This window comes from Chinchilla lanigera, unplaced genomic scaffold, assembly GCF_000276665.1.
Source record: "Chinchilla lanigera isolate Chin_1 unplaced genomic scaffold, ChiLan1.0 scaffold00035, whole genome shotgun sequence".
NCBI classification, from domain to species: domain Eukaryota; kingdom Metazoa; phylum Chordata; class Mammalia; order Rodentia; family Chinchillidae; genus Chinchilla; species Chinchilla lanigera.
Window position 1 is genome coordinate 10,487,110 of NW_004955436.1, and position 15,894 is coordinate 10,503,003.

General features: G+C 41.5%; 1 protein-coding gene across 4 annotated transcripts in view; it reads right to left on the reverse strand.

Annotated features, from left to right (window-relative positions):
* The window catches only part of Arhgap18 (Rho GTPase activating protein 18), a 172,493-nt gene that overhangs the window by 16,712 nt on the left and 139,887 nt on the right, over positions 1-15,894 (reverse strand). For all 4 annotated transcript variants that reach the window (XM_005389189.2, XM_005389187.2, XM_005389190.2 and 1 more), the window contains 5 exons: positions 14,083-14,160; positions 11,019-11,178; positions 9,230-9,312; positions 3,213-3,419; positions 1,236-1,376 (listed from right to left, as the gene is read on the reverse strand). In XM_005389189.2, coding sequence (XP_005389246.1) covers positions 1,236-1,376; positions 3,213-3,419; positions 9,230-9,312; positions 11,019-11,178; positions 14,083-14,160 — 669 coding nt within the window. The remainder of the gene's footprint in view (positions 1-1,235; positions 1,377-3,212; positions 3,420-9,229; positions 9,313-11,018; positions 11,179-14,082; positions 14,161-15,894) is intronic.

Below are 15,894 nucleotides of genomic sequence, written 5' to 3' on the forward strand. Positions count from 1 at the left end.
TAGCTCAAAAGACAAACTAAAAGAAGTCCAAGTTAATATGCTTTTCCGGAAGTGAAGAATTACTTAGATATTCCATCTTTAGAGAGTAAATTTTTAATATTTGCTGAAGATTTATTATTTAAAAAAACACAAGTATTTCTTTAAGTTGACGCTGAGGCTCAAGCTATCACTTCTGACTGCCTTAGTCAGGGCTATGAGATCACATGTTTATGCCTAGACTGGGCTACAAAAGAAAAGAAAACCCTGCATTTACAACGGTGCTATGTGTAATATTCTAAAATCGAACCAAAAACGCTATACTAAAATCCTTTGCAGCCTTACGATAATATCAAGTCCTTTCTCAAAAAATATAAACATTATTCATAATTTCCCAGTATTATAATTCATGTTTTTTTTTAAAAAAAGATATTTATAATGAGAAGAAAGCATCATATTAAAAAGAGAGCTCTAAATTCATTTAGAAGAAAAACGTTTTTCATACAACTACCGGATCCCTAAGCGGGCCAGAGCAGAAAATATAGACAAAGGCTGACAATTGCACTTCCACATTATTCCACTAGATGGCAGCACGCAACTGAACAACCTGATCGTGTCCTGGAGGGGTGTATTCACTTGGCTAGAACAATAGAAGCCCTTTCATTTTGCGATTTCCGCTAGCGCTTTGGGAACTCAGTTCCCCAATATCTTTTCCTGTGTGTTTCACTTTGGTAAAAGCCCAGTTCTTAATATATTCTTATAGTAGTTTCTAAGTGCTTATAATTGGACGGCTGGTTTTGAAATCTCTTAATTGTCTTCTCTACAACATTCATCCCCCCAACTTCTTTTGATCACATTGAAAACCCTTCCAATATTCATTGCATCCCAGGAACGATCCTACGTCCAACACAAACATTAGCCTGCATGTCTTGCGGAGTTGTTTCTCCCTATATTACAGATAAAAGAAAAAAGATTAGTAGCCCACAGGGGGTGTTTTTCACCCTGTGCATCACACAGCCAGTGGGTACACAATGTGCGTGTGCTCGTCTCGTTCTGCTATATTCCTTTGTTCCCCATTATCAACCGCACGCTGAGTCACCAGCATCGAACCACCTGTCAGTACTGATCACTCCTCGCTCTAAAGTGCAGCTATTTACCACCGCCTTTATTTTAGAAGGATACCGCGCCCGATTAAGCGGTAGAAAGTGATTACGGAAACAATGTCGAAATCAGCATATACATCTTGCAGGTTTCCTTACGTCATTGGTACTCTTATCTTGCTTTTCATATTTTTCTCGGTCGTAAGCCATTTTCTTCAGCAGTTTCTTCATAGGTTTTTTGTCCTTCTTGTGGCTTTCGGTGTTCTGCTTCCTCACTTGATTAACAATGAACTTGGGGATCTACAGAGAAGAGAAATGAAGTTTGGGAAGGAGAGGACAAGGCATCGCTTCACACCAGCGGCACGAACTGCCCTGGGATTTTGAGGGGAAGAAGGCTGTCCTTGAGAAGACTATGCCACTTTACACACGTGATTCGCGAGCTCTGCGAGGTGGACGGAGCCTGCACACGGGAACACTTGCCACCCGCCCTGTCAGCTTCTGAAGGCAGCTCTGTGAAGTTCAACGGCCTCAAGACCTCTGCCAGCCACAGACGTCAGGACTGGAAACTGCACACACAGGCTGTAGAGGCCACTGCTTGGGCAGGCTGTCCCGGTAGCGGCCCCCTCTCTACAGCTCCTGCAGCTACCTGTTGTCCCTTCTGGCAGTCAGCCAGGCTTCACTGTGAGAGGAGAAAGGAAAACTCCCCACCAAAAACCAGTAGCTGCCAGCCAGCCGCTTAGCGACTATCCAGGAAGAGTCTATTCTCACAAACCACACTGACAACAAAATATTTTAAGCTACCAAGAATGTAAATTAAATCATATGTACATGGTAAAAATTAAGATTTAAGAAGACATTCTTTTTCTTTGGTCTTTTTGAGAAAGGGTCTCACTATGCAGTTCAGGGTGGCCTTGAGCTCACTTTGTAGCCCAGGATGGTCTTGAACTCAATGACCTTCCTGCCTCAGCCTCTCCCTGAGTGCTGGGATCACAGGTGTGCAACACCATGCCCACTCAAGACATTCATTTTAATATGATTTTTGTTTGTTTGTTTGTTTTTCGGTACTGGGAATCGAACTCATGACCTTGCACTTGCCAGGCAGGTGCCGCTGAGCTAAATCCCCAGCCCCAAGACATTCATTTTAAAAGCGTTTGAATTCTCCTACCCATCAGATGCCTTTTATAACATATAAAATAAAATTTTTAGGGAAAAAAATAAAATTACAATTTAGATATCATCACTCTGTCTTAAATTAATATCTTGGGGTTCTTCAAATAAGAGAATGAATATTCAACATTGTAATTTTGCTTACAATTTTATTCATTTTTCTAAATGCCTATAAAATGCCTCTCTCATACAAATTATAAATTTTACTGGAAAATGAGACCTTAATCAACTAAGCCTCTCATCTACCATTAGGTTCTGATTATCTGTCAAAACTCCAGCTCAAGTTAAGAGTGAAAATGGAGGGCATTTTCAACACTTTCTCAGCAGTGAGGACACAGAATGTATGCATTCAAATAACAGGCCAATGCAGAAGCATGGTTAAAGGTCTGAGGCCAAGTCAGCATGGGCTTTTAAAAAGACAACAGGCATTAGGTATGGCAGTACACACCTGTATTATCAACACTGGAGAGGCTGAGGCAGGAGGATCACCACAAGTTCAAGGCCAGCCTGGGCTACATAGTGAGTTCAAGACTAGCCTGAACTACATAGCAAGACCCTATCTCAAAAAGCCAAAATACTACTACAATAATAATAATAATAATACATAATGATATAATAATAAACAAGACATTAGGCACGAATACTAACTAAAAGGAAAATGCTTAGAAGTAAGTAAAAAAAAGCTTCATACAAGGGCAATTTTGTTGACATGATTTTGTGATTTTAAAATGGAAATTCAAAAGGCCTTCCTTACCCATACCTATCAAAAGTCTTTAATATTTGCTACGCTCACAAATTATACATGTAATTTTACAATTTTATAATATGGCTTTTAGCCACTAAGAAAAAAGCATATTACATTTTTCATATCAGCTTTACAAAATTACGCTCACAACGGCTATGATTATGCTAGAAAATTATATAGTAATTGTATGGTCTTGAATGTAATTTAGAGACATATGTACTTACTGTCCATAGAAGTTTCTGATACTTAATCAGTAGGTGCATGATATTTGCCGTCCCCGCTGCCATTACAAACTCTCGCTGTTCGCCGGACTTCAAACCCAGTGCGTGGCACATGAAGAGATTTGGGGCCATGACCATTGCTACATTCATGACTGTCATTTTATTTTTCTCTTTATTATCTATGACTCTTTGGAGAAATTCAAGCAGGGCCTGAAGAAGAAATGACTCTGAGATTTGTGTCAGATACAGAGACATGAGAATAAAGTACTGTAGCCTTCCAGAAGTTTATGTCATCTAAAAAAAACAGCTAGTGCAGAACCACGCCCGTTAGCCATACGCGTCCATCAGAGCGTCTCGGTGCCGTGACGTAGCCTGAGCTACGGGGCGGAGCCGCGAGGGAGAGATGGACCGTCTGAACCAGGAGGCATCCCGAGGAGTGGAAGAGCGGCTGGCATCTCAGTCTGTGGGAGTCACGACGCACAGAGAAGTCGTTTATAAAATAACACACGCTTACTAGTTTCTGGAAGTACTGTGCTTTTTTACAGATTAAAAATGAAAAGAGAGCGGGGCGTGGTGGCGCATGCCTGTAATCCCAGCACTCAGGAGGTGGAGGCAGGAGGGTCATCGCAAGTTCGAGACCAGCCTGGGCTACAAAGTGAGCTCAAGGCCAGCCTGAACTGCACCGCGAGACCCTGACTCAAAAAGACCAAAAAAATAAATAAATAAATAAAAATGAAAAGAATGTCCTTAAAGGGGCTCATTCTGCCTCAGTTTCCTTGCTTTAGGAGCTCAGTAGCTGGCTGGCAGGGAACCTAAAAAGGCAGGAAGATTGAGATGGGTCAGGAGGGAGAGATAGAAGATCAAAGGGAAGAGAGTTATGAGTGAGTGCCTGAATGAATGAATGCGTGCGCAAGCGGGAAATTTTCACCTGAACGTGCTCATTATGATCAGCTTAGCGCTGCCCACTTCTACCTGCAGTGCAGAATGCCCTGGTCCTCTGAGCGTTCCCACACTACACTGCGCCCTATGCACACAGGCTCCATTTTTTCTTCTGCCTTCTTCTTTTTTGTCTAGAACTCTAGAGTAGGTATTTAATGTTCTCTCCGGGTGAGGGTATACTTTAAACACATTTAAGAGGTCACCTCACTTAACCCCTACTAGAGGCAGACACGGTCATTATCTCTGTTTTACAGACAAGGAAACAGTTCTAGAGGTCATTAAGTAACTCACTGAAGCCACAGGACACGCACACGGTGGAGAAGGAATTTACCTGCAAATCTACTTGGCTTTTGTTTCTGATGGCTTAATTGTTAAAAGAATGCTGTATAGTTAGCTTAACGTCCCTACCGAAAAGTATACGATCCCAAAGTGGAAAGGAGGGGAAACACATTTGTCCTCTGCAGGAATTCAGAGTTAAAAAAAAAAATCTTCTCTAAGTGTTCACAGGTTGATCTTTAATCAAGTTTAGCTGCTAAGTAGACCTTGAAAATTTAAAACTGCACAGAACTTTAATATCTAACAATAAGATTTATGTCCCTAATTTCTGATAGAGTGCTCAGGAAGTGAAATTGTAATCCAAGCGGCATGTTGTATAGGAACAGCAAGTTCTCCAATGAAGACAAAAGATTAATTGAAGTTTGAAGAAAAATTATTTAATTTTGTTCCAAAGAGACCAGAGTAATTGTTCAGGGACCAGGGTATCATTTTCTTTATGAGCATAAATTACAGAGATGAAGTAATTATTTTAATTGTGGTGTGCATAAACAATAAGATTATTCAAAATACTACCACCAGAATGCTCGAAGAGAAGGGGAGGAGGGAGAGAGGGAAGCTGTGGAGGAGGAAGAGAAGGAAGTAGCAGCAGTGGGAGAGAAGATATGAAATTAGTAAGAGGTTAGTTTTGCCCCTGCTGAAAACCCTGCAGTTAATACTTTTCACCTATATTATAAGAAATCTCCTTTAGTAAATATTTACTGCTGGGCTTGGGGGTGCACACCTATAATCCCAGCACTAGGGAGGCTGAGGCAGGAGGGTCGCCTCAAGTTCAAGGCCAGCCTGGGCTACACAGTGAATTCAAGGCCAGCCTGAACTGCACAGAAAGACTCTGTCTCATAAAAACAAACAAACAGTTTACTTTATGATGAGCCTGGTGTTATAGGATCCAGCTCCTAAGCTGGAGTCCACAGGGTGACTTGTGAGCTGTGTGCGCTTTTAGGGTAAGGTTTTTGCACCTCTGCACTTTTTCAGTTTGCCAAGTGTGCATAGTTGTCTCCTGCTTGCAAGAGACAATGAAATGATACACATAACAAAATTAAAACCATAACAGGACAAACATTGATAACCGTATTAACAGGGAGCCCTCTGGAGATCTGAGAATCAGTCTTCGCTGTCCCCCTGGGTCGAAGGCAGGTATGATCACTGCTCCAAAGGCACAGTAATCCAAGGCAAAAATGATGACGTCCGCTCAGCAGTGTGCTCGCCCGGCACTCAGGGCATGACGTAGTGTTCAACCAGCGGCCTCCTGTCCCTTAGATCTGTACGGAAATATTTTACATCCGCCACGACTGATTCTTGCCTGTGATCCCACCAAGGAAAGAAGGCACTAGGAAAGTGAGGGAGCTTTGCTTTGAGCATCCTGAAATTACACTGCTATGGAGTTTCCCTTCTTATTTATAACCCTAAATACAAGCTGCGCAGTGTGAACACCCGCAATCTCAGCACTTTGGAGGCTGAGGCAGGAGGATTACTGCCCAGGCCAGCCTGGGCTCCATGGTGCGTTCAAAGCCAGCGTGAACTACCTAGCGAGACCCCGTCTCAAAAAACAAAACAAATCGAAACAAAAAGCTAAATTTCCAGCTTATAAATATCTGGTACAGGGTGTAATGTTACCATCCTTTAACAATAGAATTCTTGTTTGAAACCTTCAAAGCTGGCTAACTAAGTCACTAAAGCTTTGTAAACAAGTAAAATCAGTTCTTTTCATCTCCCAGTTTGTGATCCCCCAAAAGTTAGTTAATTATAAGGTTGCAAAGAATGAAAGGCTGCCCTAAATTTGTAAAATTATATTCTTGTATGGAATTGTTCAAAGACTGTGCTTGAGAGCTTGAAGGCGAAGTCTGGAGCAGAGTTCTAGGTCAGCCTTACCAATCACTAGCGACCATACTGGGAGAAGGGTTTCCGCCTAGGACTCCTGGAACCCACTTGAACGCAGGGATATTTTCAGTAACTTGCACACCTTTCACTTCCCACCCTGTAATGCTCACTCACAGGGCCGTCGCACCTACAGGGCTCTTCACGTGAGTCCCAAAACAATGCTCCTCCTTCTCTGCGGGGAGTGGAAACTGTGATATGCATGGCTGGCTCCTGCATCCTGGGCCTGAAGCAACCGCAGTCTACCCACCCACTTGCACAGCTATTCCCAGCTCACGGTATTTGAATGTATCGTCCCTAGAACCGGCCTCTGCCTCAGAAGAGACAAAGCCCAACGCTGCCCCGTGAGGACACATTTGACAATCACTGATAGAAGAGGAGCTCTTTGGAAGTTCCCCTGGTCTCCCTCAAGCAACCTGCATGAGCTACTTGATCACTATTCACTCCATGGCACTGAAGACAGGTCGCTCCTATAGCTAGAGGGCAAGATGTTTTAATGAGCTGCAGGAAAACATTTGAGCTCTACCACCATGTCCAGAAGTACCTTGACATGAGCTCTCATCTTATAACAGAAAGAAATGAGTGGGTAAAGAAGGGTCCGACCCATTAAGAAATATTTAAGGGAGTGTCAAAGCATAATATTCATTTATATATTGTTTTCCTTTTTAAATAATTAAACCTTTTATAACAACCCTATTAGTTTGGGCCATTGAGATAAATCACTGTGCCTTTTTTTTATCCATTCCTTAGTTGATGGGCATTTGGGTTGTTTGCAAGATTTAGCTATGAAAAACTGCATCACCAAAATCCAAAGGCCCAATCCAAAACTCGGTATCTGAGATGAATACATACTTCTCAGATGAAGAAATACAAATGGCAAATAAATACACGAGAAAACGTTCAACTTCATTGGTTATTCAAAAGATGCAAATTAAAACAACACTGAGATGCCATCACACCCCAGAAAAAATGACTATCATCAAGAAATCAACCCATAACAAATGCTGGTGGGGCTGTGGGGAAAAAGGAACACTTCTCCACTGTTGGAGGGAGTGCAGACTGGTACAACCACTGTGGAAATCAGTGTGGAAATTCCTCAACAAACTAGGATTTTCCCACTTAACCCAGCTATTCCCCTTCTGGGTATTTTTCCAGAAAAACCGAAAACACCATACAATAACAATACACGTGCACCCATGTTTACAGCAGTGTAATTTGTTATAGCTAAATCTTGGAAACAACCCAAATGTCCATCAACTGAGGAATAGATAAAAATGATATGGTATTTTTATAAGATGGAGTATTACTCAGCTATAAGAAAAAGATAAACTTGAGGCTTTTATAGGTAAATGGATGCAACTAGAGATGATACTCGTAAGTGAAATAAATCAGACCCGCATGTGTAAATATTGTATTGTCTCTCTAGTGTAAGAACCTGACAGAGTAACTAACACCAGAAAGGTGCAACAGATATTGTGAAAGAGAAAGAAATTGCTCAAAGGGAAGGAAGAATTGGGATGAGGGAAAGGAGAGAAGAAAGAAGGAGGTAGGGAAAAAATAGATGTATATTCAAGAATAGCTTGGATAATTGTACTGCTGACGTCTATTAGTTTATTGAAAGGAACAGTTAATGCTTAAATTTTTTTGGCCAATTTTGCATGCTTATATCTGATAACCTAAATAACAAATTTGAAGACAACAATATGCACTATAGCAATCGTTGAATCCCTACCATCTTGTTTAGTGAAGCTCTGTATCATTTCTAATGTTTTGTTTTATTATTTTTATTCTAATTGTTTGATCAATCTTGCATTCTTACATCTGGCAAACTGAGCAACTTCATTGAAGATAACAACATGTAAAATAACAACCTTTGTTAATTTCCTATCATCTTGTTTTGGCATTCTGTATTGTTTTTATTGTTTTTGTGTTGTTTCGTTTTTGTCTTTGATGTTATTATTTTTTATTGATTTTTTTCTCTTTAAAATAAGATAAATCACTGTGGAACAATTGACACTGATTATAACAACTTCTGAGAATCTTTATAATAAATGGTATTAAATCATATGACTCTTAGAGCAACTCATTTCAAAGTGGTATAAATCAGAAATTTAAAAGCTTTAAGAAATAAGTAGAATTTCTTTGAGTTGGTCTACTTTCAGGCTACCAAACACATGAAGCTATCATTAAGACTAACTTCACAATCTACCGCTTGGAACTATAAAAGATGGTATCATCTGTAGACAAGCAGTTTCATGACCCCTTAGGATTTTTATATTAAACATTCATTTCACATTCTTAACATATGCTCATTAAATAAAATATGGAAAATCTAGAAAAAGAGAAAGAAAAGTAACTATGTTGGTATTAGCCAAGGAACAGGAACGATCTGCTTTGGTAGAACAATATGTTACAGTGAAAATTCAAACAAAAAAACCATAACAACATAACCAACAAAATAAATAGTTAAAGGTTGTCTTACCATCTGTCCTTCAATAGGTCTTTTCATTTTATTTTAAAGAGAATGAAAAACAATAACAACATAATGACAACATAGACAAAAACAAAACAACAGAAAAACAATAAAAATGATACAGGGTTTCAAAACCACACATGTAAACATCGTACTGTCTCCCTAGTGTAAGAACCTGAAAGAGTAAATAAAACCCAAAAGGCACAATAGATATTGGGAAAGGGAAAGAAATGGCTCAAAGAGAAGGAACAACTGGGATGAGGGAACGGAGAAGAGGTCTTTTCATTTTAGACTTATTCACATTTCCAGTAGAGACATCAAGATGTTTTGCCATAAACGCTGAACAATTACCCTGCTTGGTTCTCAGGGGTATGCAATACAAACCAATGCAGCTGACCTTCAGTGTGTCTCTGTTTGCATCAGGTAGGAGGATGACGAGGAGGTTCAAGGCCTGTAGCTGTTGCTTCTTCATTGGAAGATCTGCAGACAGATTGGATAAATCTGAACCCTTCTCTTTATGGAACATTTCCCCGTACTTCTCTTTTTTTCATTTTCCAAGAAAAAGTTACTTGGCACAAACACTGCACTGAAATGTAACACACAAAGCCTGAGCAGCGGGCCTCGCTGGGCGAGTGTTTGTGGGAGATCAGTGGGAGCAGCTGCTCGGTGCTTCCTGTCTCTCGGATGCTCACTTCCAACTGTGACGGGATGACGAGCGGCCGTATGTTTGCAGACACACACAGAGATTGGGAAATCATTGTAACTTCTGCGTGTTAATTACTGCCCCATGAAAAGACGTACAAGATTGGACCTTCCATGAGAGGAATCAGGGTGCAGCCTAAACAGTGAAGTTTATTTCTTTTAATGGTGAGCAAACAGATTTTGGAAGAGTCCATTAATTCCAAGAGTAATATGCAAAACTGGGTGTGGAATGCGGTAGGGATTCACCACCACCCGCGGAATGAGTCAGAAAACCAAGTAGCAACTAAAAGGTCTGTGGCAGGCATTATCATCACTGACACTACTGTCTCCGGCAGTCCTTACCCTATTTTAAGGAACACTCTGATATTTAGCATCATGTCAGCAGTACTTTGTCAGAATCAAATTTAGTCTTTAATCTATAGCCTGGACATGCATGTGAAATAACCAAACCATCAAATTTTTTTAATTGGAAGATTTTTGTCTATTAAATTAATCTGTTACAAAAAAAAATTAACAGCAGATTTCACGTCTTCCTCAGAAATCTTGAAGAAATGATACAAGATGACTCATGAATTCATTTCAACATGGCTTTCCTCAAGAATAGCCTACAACCGATCTGACCGACAATGTAATTATTAAGAATGTCCCTCTTTTGCTCTCAGAAATGCTCCAGTTTGGAAGCTAAAGATACAGTTATTTGAACAAAATGATGAATTTTTTGATGGCCTCTAGAAATAAAATGAATAATTATGCCAGGACATAAACCTGCTAAGATCACTACATCTCCTTTAAAAGGAGTGATGACAACTACAAACACCAATCAAGGGAATGGGCATTTAGCTCAGCGGCACAGCGCCTGCCTGGCAAGTGCAAGGTTGTGAGTTCGGTTCCCGGTACAGGAAAAACAAACAAACAAACAAACAAAAACCACCAATCAATCTGGAGCCTGCCCAAGACCACAAATGCCAGCACTCAAGAAGTATGTGGCCCTCGCTCCACTAGTGAGATGGCAAAATGCTCTGTCCTAGGCTTCCTGACAATTCCAGAATTGAATTTTTCAGGAAATGGTCCCAGACTGTCCCACAACTCCTTGTGCTTTTCATGATAACGGTTAATCCCTGGCTCCTCCAGTAAGTACTGCTTTTACTTCTTGGCATGAAAACCATATCAGAGATCTATGACTCATTCCATTAGGAGAGCAATGTGAAGCTTCCAGGTTTTAACTCAAAAATATATTGCATGGTTTACATGCCCCGCTATTAATCTATACACAAAGAGAACATCCTGTTATCTGTTTACTCAGACCCGTGTATTTGTAAAAGAAAAGGAGACAGCGCGTGGCCTTTGAGAGCACACTGACATCGCCAGTCGACGTGTCTATCCAAATCCATCTGGTTGCGTGCCGCAGGTTGCCAAGCAGCGGTCAGACAATTAATATGCATGGCACCAGCACCAGGGCTGCCACAAGGAGCGGTGGCACTTACTCTGGACAGCCTGGAAGGCTTTGAGGTACTCCACGCTGAGCAGCGGCTGGGGCAGCTCCCGGATGAAGAGCTTCAGCAGGCTGGCTGCATCGTGCTGTTTGACGCTTTCCCAGTTAAAAGTCCCTTCATAAAACTTTGCTTCTAGTTCTTGGCAAAGATTCTACAAGGCACAAGGACAAAAAAAGAGCTATCAGTAAATGCATTTGTCCCCCTGCTGAGAATGTGATACGTTTCCCACTTTACAAGAGTTCTGCACTGAAAAAAACTTATCCAAGTATCCAAAGTCATCACTCGGTCACTCAGAAAAATAGCACCCTGGTTGTACTTCACAAAGGAGAAATTTTACCAAAGATACACAAAAATTGTTTTTATTTACTCAACAAACTTGAAGGAGGAAACATTTAATGAAAAGGCTGATTAAAAGTCTTTCTAGTTGACACTATGCCTAGATTCTACAGTTTTTGAGTCTATTAAAACAAAAAAGACTGTTTTCAATTATTTTAAACTGTATTATATAACAAAACGGGGCCTCAATCTCGAGCCTAAACTAGATTACCTCTGATTAGTTTCATTACTTTTTATATGTGCTCTTTACTGTGGCATAAATCTTACAATGTTGAAAATCCTTCCAAGTTTCTGTTACTTCTATTATTTGAACCCCTCCTCCCCCAATCCAGCAGTGCTGGGCATAGAACTCAGGGACTCCACACGCTAGGCAAGCACTCTCCTGCTGAGCTACACCCCCAGCCCTTCTTTTTCTTTTAAGGTGAACTTGTCACATTTGTTCTTCCTAACCCAATACCCACCCTCTACCCTAATTACTTCTGTAATGGTTGAAAACCATGAGAGTAAACCTAGAAATGGGTAACGGGAAGGAAAAAAAGAGGGAGAAGAAAGGAGGAAAAAGAGGGATGGAGGAGAACAAGGAGGGGGTCCCTGGGGCGGGGAGGAAGGAGGAGAGAGAAAAGTACAAAGAAATGTAGTGGAATACAGAAGAAAAGAGACAACTGAAATGTGGCTTAGGTTTTAAATTATTTCTAATGGAATGGACCACGTGTTACACAACCTGGCACAGGAAAACAGGCTGGATGCAAGAGTGCATTGACCCAGTTCATCCCACGTAGTTGGCCTCCAAGGAAATTATGTTTAGGTGTTCTTCTGTCACAAAAGAAAATTCACGCTACGTCCCCGTTTTGTACCGACGTAAACACGGTTTTGGACCCTATGGGCTGAACACCACACCAGCCCTTAGAGCCCCGGAGGTCTAAGCAGTCAGCTGAGCAGCACACTTCATGCCGACTCCAGTTCAGAAAGCCACATGGCCTGTCCCTAGGGGAGCCCTGAGGGAGACTGTGCCTCTCAGAACCGACTCAGAGGCACCTGCAGTGCTCAGGGTTCACCGATGAGCTCGCTATGGGTGCGAGAAGACATGAGACAAAGCAAGTTATCAAACCGACAAAGACCCCGAAGCAGTGTTGGGAAGGTCTACACAGAGACCCAAAACTTAGGGATAGGAGCTGAAATGTGTGAAATCAGGTAACCGGAATCCTATTAGAACAAGATCATCATGTACTAAGAGCCAAGTAGACGGTAGCCCATGCCTTAAAATAAGGAAATTTATCAACATAAACAGATGATGCGAACCCTGGGAAATATGCACAGTAATCCCAACACCAGTAGCACCACAACCCAGAAGCCCCAGGCTGGGCCCTGGCCCCCACTGAGCACCACGTCGTCCTGATTAGGGCTGCACTTTTCATACGGCACAGGTCAAAAGGAAATGAGCGGAGACGATCTCACCTCTAAATCCTATCTCCTGATGGGTTCTCAAGTCCAGGAAGGTTGTATGTGGGATGTGGAGAGTTTCTCGTGCTACCTCAGTACAGAACCAAAGCTGAACTTGGAAAGTAAGGGATGGGCTAGATAACTTTTTTTCACAGAGCTACACTTAAAAGTAGGGATGCTTTTTAAAATGTGAATCCTCCTGGGAGGCACACGTAGTGTGCATTTGTACCACCTGTACAGTCACTCCGTGTGTGTGTGTGTGTGTGTGTGTGTGTGTGTGTGTGTGTATGTCTGGAGATTGAACCCAGAGCCTTTGTACGGAGTTATACCCTCAACCCTTTCTTCTAACTTTCTTTCAAATTTTCATTGTTAGTACACATTTGCAGTACATTACTGATCCCACTCCCTGGGGGGCAGTGGTACATATACACCACACATCTCGGTCCTTTTTCATTCCCTTCCGCTTCCCCCCCTTCTACCTTACTCCACCTCGTGGTGCCCTTCCCATATGCAAAAGATCTGTATTCTCATTTGATACAGGGTCTTGCTACGTCACTAAACTTCCCGGGCTGGGCAGCAGACCTCAGCCTCCCAGAGTGCTGGGATGACAGGCGTGCACCACCATGCCTGGCTTCTTTCCTTCTTTCCTGTACATTTACTGGAAGCTTTCCTTCCCAAAGCAAGAGCTGGGGACCCTGACGAAAGCCGGGTCAGAGTATCCTGGAACAGTGGGAAGGAAATGCCAATACAGAGAGAAAGAAAGAGGAAAACAGGGTCAAATTGCAAAGCCTAGGAACCCCCTCACCTCCAGTCCGGGTTACCCTGGCTCCAGTGAAGCAGGGAGCTGTGACAGTAGAGAAAGCGGCTATGACAGCCTCATCCCGCTCAGCAAGACTAATCACAGACCGGAGCCCACGTCACCGTCCCGATCAGCTCACCTGGAGTGACAGGCTCCTGTCTTTCTGACAATAAACCCTCAGTTGCTACTACTCATCCTAACTGCACCTGCCCCCTACGGACACGTCCAGCCATCCTGTTCTCCTTATCGCAGCCTTCTCATAGGTAATAGAGTGATCTTGAAACATAAAAACAGATTGAAAAACAGGATTGTAGAGAAACTAAAGACCCACTGAGCGTTAAGAGGTTATATTCTCTTATTTTTCCCACTTTGCTACTAATAGGAACAAGGGGTAGAGAGGAGAAGTTGCATTTTACAATGCAAACGTGTAATGAAACTATAAAACTGTGCATCAGCAGAGCCAGAAGAAGGTCACATTACCTTAATTCTGGTGGCAGCTCCAGGTATCCGCAAGAGGCCTTCCGTTTCCAAGCCTCCTTCTTCGATTCGAGAAATCAGCTGTGGTAACAGAAAAACGTTCTGATTTTAGTGTTTGTATCAGGTACAATTTAACATCTGTTTCACATATGAACAAAGGAAAGCCAATCACAATGACATCTAAATGGGATTTTATGAGCTTCTGAATCCCTTCTTCAAAATAGTAAGTCTAAAAGCTTTAGTTACGATTTAGAGAAAGTCAGATCTTGTTCTACATTATAACAGAATGGTTGTGGTCCTCCAGAGAGTGGAGATATCCCTTGCTTAAAAGCAACTAAGAACTTCCACTTCCCCTGCTTTTCCAGGAACATGCATTGTACAACCAAATAAATCTCATGAAACTGCACCATTTGTACAGTTACATTTCATTTCTGGGTTGATGTCCCAGGAAGAATTATTTATGATATGAAGAATAATACCTGTTTAATATTTTTTGGGGGTGGGGTGGTACTGGGGACTGAACCCTGAGGTGGAACCCTAGTCCCTTCTATTTTGAGACAGGGTCTCCCTCAATTCCCCAGGCTGGGTTCAAACTTATCCTCCTGCCTCAGCCTCCCACAGTACAGGTGTATACCACTACCCCTGGCTTAATACTCATGTGGTGGTAAACTTCAGGAAAAGTACTCTTGAATAGGGCATCTGGGAAACCACTGCTGAGGCTTTATTGCAAGAATCTCATGAAAATAAAATTCCCTTTAAATATGTCAGCCAGAATCTCGTAACAATGAGGCAGATGAGGGAATCACAGTGACAAACTGTTGGAGACTATCCAGGAGACGAAAGGGCAGTCAGGTCCTTGGCAGAGTGGGCTTGCATTTGGAAGACTGGATCTTGAAGTCTCTCGATTGTACACAAGGAAAGGGAGAGTGACCTCAGATACAGGGCAGCATGTAGACACCAGAAGCCACAACTTTCTCTTGAAGCACCTTACCTCTTACAGCCTTGCATGAGGTCATGGCTGAAGATGTGCTCACACTGAGGGACTTAGGTAAGAATCAAACAAAGAATAGTCTCCAAATTCTCCTCAGGCCAGGCCTTAGTGGCACAACGCCTGTGATCCCAGCATTCGGGAAGGCTGAGACAGGAGCCTGAGCAACGAGGTAAGACCCTGTGTCAAAAGAAAATTACAAAGCACTGGGGATGTAGCTCACTGTGAAGGGCCTGGGTTTAAAACCCAGTGATGCCAAAAAAGTCCTAATAATTTACAATAAGCTGAACCTTCTTTAACCAGTAAGTCAGTGAATTATTTTTTTAAAAATTAGAGTATTTTTTAAATCCACATTTTTCCAATTACACTGGATAAAATCCCACAGTAAAAATTATATGAATTTTAATTAAATGGTAATTACATGATAAAGCATTTAAAACCAAATTTGTAAGTATCCAATTTCTGTAAGTATTAAAATTAATGTATAAATACCACTGATATTTTTATTTTACCTTATAAAATGTTTAAATGTTCTTATATTCTAGTAAAAACAATAAAATTAGATGCTCCCTGCTGAGGTAAATTTTTTAGTAGTATATGGCTTTGGCTTTCATTAAATGCACAAAAGTTCTGATCTCTAAGTAACTGAATAAGAGTACTTTCTGAATAATTACATTTGAATCTTTTTATTGTTCTCTAAAGCTGAATCATAATATCTAATAGAGTTATGAACATGTATTGTCTGAAAGAATGATATATATTTTCTTATATCTCACTTTGAAAATGAAATTTTAGAAAGGCATGGTGCTGCAGCTCTGTAATCACAG